This window comes from Lates calcarifer, linkage group LG4 (assembly GCF_001640805.2).
Source record: "Lates calcarifer isolate ASB-BC8 linkage group LG4, TLL_Latcal_v3, whole genome shotgun sequence".
In the NCBI taxonomy this organism is placed as follows: domain Eukaryota; kingdom Metazoa; phylum Chordata; class Actinopteri; family Centropomidae; genus Lates; species Lates calcarifer.
The window spans coordinates 9,632,773-9,637,806 of record NC_066836.1 but is presented as its reverse complement, the minus strand read 5'-3'; the positions used below and the strand labels follow the sequence as shown (position 1 = coordinate 9,637,806).

Genomic DNA, 5,034 nt, shown 5'->3' with positions numbered 1-5,034 from the left:
ATTTCCTTCACAGTGGCGTATGACTGATGTTAACTTCAATGCAGTCGGCGTTGCATGACACACGCTCAGAATAGAATGAGTAGATTGAAAGATAGGAAACCCATTTACAAAGACTTCTGGGGAAAAAAAGAAAAAAGTAATGGTTAATAAGTGTCCTTCACACATCTGGTGGATGTCCTTCACACGTCTAATATCCCATGTGCCTGTAATTATGCCAATATATTGATAATATATCCCATAATATTAAGATGCATGTCAATTTTTAAAAAATGCATTTATAGTTTCACTTCTATATTAGAGTAGTAATAAAAATACAAATTTATAATTGGGTTAACCATGGAATAAATTAGGCTCAGAAGCTGTAAATGTTAAATGTCCCTGCCCCCCCCCCCCCCCCCCCCCCCCCCACACACACTTTTCTTCCAAAAACAAAATCACTTACATCATCTATTTGAAAATGTTTTCTAAATCATTCAGTTTACACTTCATCTTTACACCAAAAATAACACTTTGGTGCGGTCTTGACTGAGTTGTGAATAACAGTAAAAGCAGCACCGCCTTCTGTTAAACTGGAAAAGTACTGAACAGAGCAGGAGACGTGGAGGTCATTCTCACTGGCTGAAATGCAGATCTCTCAGCTGTTTCTAATCAGGCCTGATTCTTTAAAGCCACACACTTGCTGAACGCTGCTGAATGTCACTCATAATGTTTTCAGTCGGGTTGCTGGTGGGACTAACTCGCTAATTGTGTCACAATCTTGGCGTATCGTTCAAAAACTGCCCCCAAAACGAGTAGCCATGTCAGAGATTAAAACATGGGCACTGTGGAGGGCAGTTCTTGCTGAGTCTCTGGGAATGATCATCTTTGTCTTTGTCGGCCTCTCTGCTGCAATAGGGGACAGAAATAACACTTACCCTGACCAGGAGATAAAAGTGGCATTTGCCTTTGGCTTGGCTGTTGCCACGTTAGCCCAGTGTATAGGTCACATTAGTGGCGCCCACCTGAATCCTGCCATCACCCTGGGCCTCCTGGCTAGCTGCCAGATGAGTGTCCTCAGAGCCTTTTTCTACATAACTGCTCAGCTTTTGGGAGCTGTAGGTGGCAGTGCCATTGTGTATGGTATTAGGCCAGCAACCACAGATTCACTTGGTGTTAACAAGGTAAGGTGGAATCCATGTGCTTCCAGTTTTCCTGAGCAATGTTCCCCTCAATGAATGACATTTAGCGCTCTGACTGAATGGCATTTGGGGAATTGCCTCGGGCCTGCTCTAGTTTTCTGTGAGAGCCAGACGCTCATTGTCTAAAGTTTCATGTTCTTATCTATAAGATTTCCTCATTTGCTAACTGCCAGCGATAAGTTGTTCAATATAAATGTCAGATTTTAATTATCACTGTTTTGTAGCTGTCATGCAACAGAAGCAGGCCTCCTCCTCAGGGAGTGTTTATAGAGTAGCTTGTGCTGTCCTCAGTGGTAATTTAAGTGCTCAATCTGTTAGACAACTTATTACTTAAAGCATGGGTCCAACTGTTTTCAAGGGATTTTTCGTAATGTAAGGGTTGCAGAAGTGGAAGCAAAAAGAATCCCCCCTAACTGTAATGGTTTGTTTTGTGTACAAAGAAGGTGAACAAGCTGAGGTCTTTTTCCTCTTTGCAGCTAAACGGAATCAGCCCAAGCCAAGGTTTTGCCATCGAATTCCTCCTCACCCTCCAGCTGGTCCTGTGCGTGCTCGCAGTCACCGACAAAAGACGAGACATCGGTGGATTTGCGCCTCTGGCCATCGGACTGTCTGTAGGGTTGGGACACCTTGCTGGGGTAAGTACCTCACATAACATTCCTTTATTTCCCCTCCTCATTAATTTGGTAGATGTTTTCTCCATCTTGCCGTGGCCTGATACAATAGACTTGCGTAGGATGATCTGGCTGTAAATCAGGGTTTGCATGTAGTCTGCTGATGTGCAGCCAGAGAGCCAAGTGGTGTTTTCCTCTGATACGCCTTAACAGATCCGCTACACAGGATGTGGTATCAACCCAGCTCGATCCTTTGGGCCTGCAATCATACAGGAGTCTTTTGATGATCACTGGGTATGTAATGTGGAGCTGTAAATCAAATATTTTACAAGATCTGCTTTCATGAGTCATTTCTATTGAAACAGGGACGTGTCTGTCCTGCTACTTTGTTTTCAGGTATACTGGGTAGGACCAATGAGTGCTGGTGTAGTGGCAGCTCTTCTGTATAATTATCTGCTGGCACCTGGAGATGAACCCTTGAGTGAAAAAAGAAGAGTCCTGCTCTGTGGTGGTTCATCACCAGAAAATGAAATTCAGGAGCCCCTTCTGGAGGAAGTCAAAGATGTAAAACGGTCAAAAGAGCCAGTCTAAGTGGAAATGTTTTACTCCATACAGTATCAAATAAAATATTTTTTTCAAGATGCTGGCTCCATCTTCTCTATGATGCTCAAATGTGTGGCACAAAAGCTTTTTCCTGGTTCATCTTTTTCTCCTCCCCTCTATAAATACTGTAGTAGGTGACACTTTGGCTTTCGCACAGCATGCACATTTGAGGCAGAGATGTCAGAAATAAGAAGCTGGGTGTTTTGGAGGGCTGTGGCTGCAGAATTTGTCGGTATGTTGCTGTTCATATTCATTGGTATATCTGCTATCGTTGGGAAAGATAAGAATGAGGTTCCCGGGGAGAGCATTGCTCAGGAGCTGAAGGTGTCACTGGCCTTTGCGCTGGCCATCGCCACTCTGGCTCAGAGCGTGGGCCACATCAGTGGAGCACACCTGAACCCTGCAGTCACTCTGGGCCTGCTGGTCAGCTGCCAGATCAGTGCCCTCAGATGCTTGTGCTACACCCTGGCTCAGATGCTCGGGGCAGTTGCAGCAAGTGCTATTGTGAATGGATACAGCCGCCAACACTCCCTTGGTGTTAACAAGGTAAAGGGCTGTCCTTGTTATTGTGCTCTCAAAACTTTTCGTGTCTAACTTTTTGCATTTAACTGTAGCTGTTGTTTGACTTTTGCAGCTAAATGTGACTATAGAACAAGGCTTTGTCATTGAGACCCTGGCCACCCTTCAGCTGGTTCTGTGTGTGATCGCTGTGACTGATAAGCGACGGAGTGACGTCAAAGGCTTTGCACCACTGGCCATTGGGCTGTCAGTGGGACTCGGGCACTTTGCAGCTGTAAGTGAATCACAATCCTACAATTCTGCACACAATCCTACAATTTTACTGCAATTTTGACAAGACCACCTGTAGATTAGTTATGACTAATCCTGAAATCTGTCATTTCAGGAAGACCTTTAATTTTTATGAGCATCATGTTCATTCAGGGGCAGACAAGGGTTTCATTTTAATAACAGTGGGTGTACAAAAGCTTTTGATCATTTTTACAAAACCATCTGCCATGTTGTAAAGCAAATATACTGTTCAGTCTGCACTGGTGAGGCTCCACTGTTTCTCTTTGCCAGTACACTTTTCCTGTGTTCTTCCTTGCTACATTACATAATATTGAAGTGTAAGAGGCTGATGTGCCAGCAGTTCAGGAAGCAGGTACAACAAATCACAATTGCAAAGGCAGTGTCACATAAAGTTGAATACAAATTAGCGCCGTCAACTTTTTAAAGTGTGTTTTCCTGGTACAAATGGGTCACTGCCCTAGATTGCTGCTGCCAAAACTGAATACACAATGTAGCCATGGAAGAAGGTTACAAGTAGGTGCTTAACATGTGCAACTTTTAAAGAATTTATAAAATACAGTGTAACACTATTAAAAAATAGTTTATGTAGATCAGGCAACACATAGATTTAATGCAGGACTACTGTAATGTAAGCTGTTTCTGTTATTTTCTCTCCACTGCCAGTGTACAGTACATTTTAAAAAATGCTTATGTAAGAATAGTCGGCATGATTTTTACATGTATATCCCTAAACTGAAAACTTGAATTAATCCATTTCATTATTGTAATTTGTTGAATAACCAATATGCCTGATGCATTGCCATTTACAGATAAGTTTCACTGGATGTGGTATCAATCCTGCTCGCTCCTTTGGACCAGCTTTGATACGTGGTGAAATGGAAAACCACTGGGTAATGCACTTTTTTTTCCCACTCATTTTATTTTGTCAAAGAAAAATGTAGCTGATCTCTGCTTTCATTCCAGGTGTACTGGCTGGGCCCAATGTGCGGAGGAATAGCAGCATCTCTTATCTACGATTTCCTTCTGTATCCACGTTCGGCAAACCTCAGAACACGCAAGAACGTCCTGCTCCACGGTCCAGAGGATGAAAATGATGCAGTTGAAGAAACTGCAGAGGACAACGGCAGCCCAGGGCCAAGTCGGTGGCCACCACAGTGAACAGTATGCAACATTTTAGCTTTTCTATCTTTCGGCACATTAACAAATGATTTACAAATATGCTTTAAAAATGGCTATGAATTACATTTTTAGGTTGCAATGAATGTTGTCTTTATATTATATGTTTTTAAACCAATACATATCTGACAATAAAGATCCTTTTTTCCATTCAGTTTCAGTGTTTTCATCTGAAACTATTTTCTAAATGGCAAGGTTCAAAGTAAGGTTAACATATGTTTGTTTACATTGTGCAATCACTAGAATAAAACAATGTATATTTAGGTCTGGATGACCTTGCCTAGTTTCTTCATAATGTATGGCATACTGTGTACGGTATTATTGTATTCAAGCTGTTTGGCGACAGTCCCAAAAATCTCTCTGCGGTGAAACAACACAAGGATGTGGATCAGGTAATTGCACATAAAGGCACTTTAAATTCTTCATAAGAAAAAGTATGATTAGACAAGACGTGGTCATCATGGAGATTTCCTGTTTGGCTTTGTCACAACAATGTCCTTTTTCCATCTACGCACACGGCATGTCTCACATCCCGTTTTATGGCTTATGAGTATTTGATGGTCCCCACACCCTGGGCTAATCATTGAATAACCATCAAATGACTTTAAACTCAACAACCGAACATTTCTCAACAGAGGGCCTGCAGTCTGAGGGCA

At 42.3% G+C, this 5,034-nt stretch overlaps 2 protein-coding genes across 2 annotated transcripts; both read left to right on the top strand.

The window, feature by feature from the left end:
* The first annotated feature begins 679 nt into the window (after nucleotides 1–679).
* LOC108883341 (aquaporin-1) lies at nucleotides 680–2,430 on the top strand. Its single transcript, XM_018676328.2, has 4 exons — nucleotides 680–1,160; nucleotides 1,655–1,813; nucleotides 2,003–2,083; nucleotides 2,186–2,430. The coding sequence occupies exons 1-4, from the start codon at nucleotides 798–800 to the stop codon at nucleotides 2,378–2,380; spliced, it is 798 nt and encodes a 265-aa protein (XP_018531844.1). The 5' UTR covers nucleotides 680–797; the 3' UTR covers nucleotides 2,381–2,430.
* Nucleotides 2,431–2,529: 99 nt separating this feature from the next.
* Nucleotides 2,530–4,532, top strand: LOC108883340 (aquaporin-1). The gene is made up of 4 exons (XM_018676327.2): nucleotides 2,530–2,938; nucleotides 3,027–3,185; nucleotides 4,012–4,092; nucleotides 4,166–4,532. The coding sequence occupies exons 1-4, from the start codon at nucleotides 2,570–2,572 to the stop codon at nucleotides 4,358–4,360; spliced, it is 804 nt and encodes a 267-aa protein (XP_018531843.1). The 5' UTR covers nucleotides 2,530–2,569; the 3' UTR covers nucleotides 4,361–4,532.
* The last annotated feature ends 502 nt before the right edge of the window (nucleotides 4,533–5,034 follow it).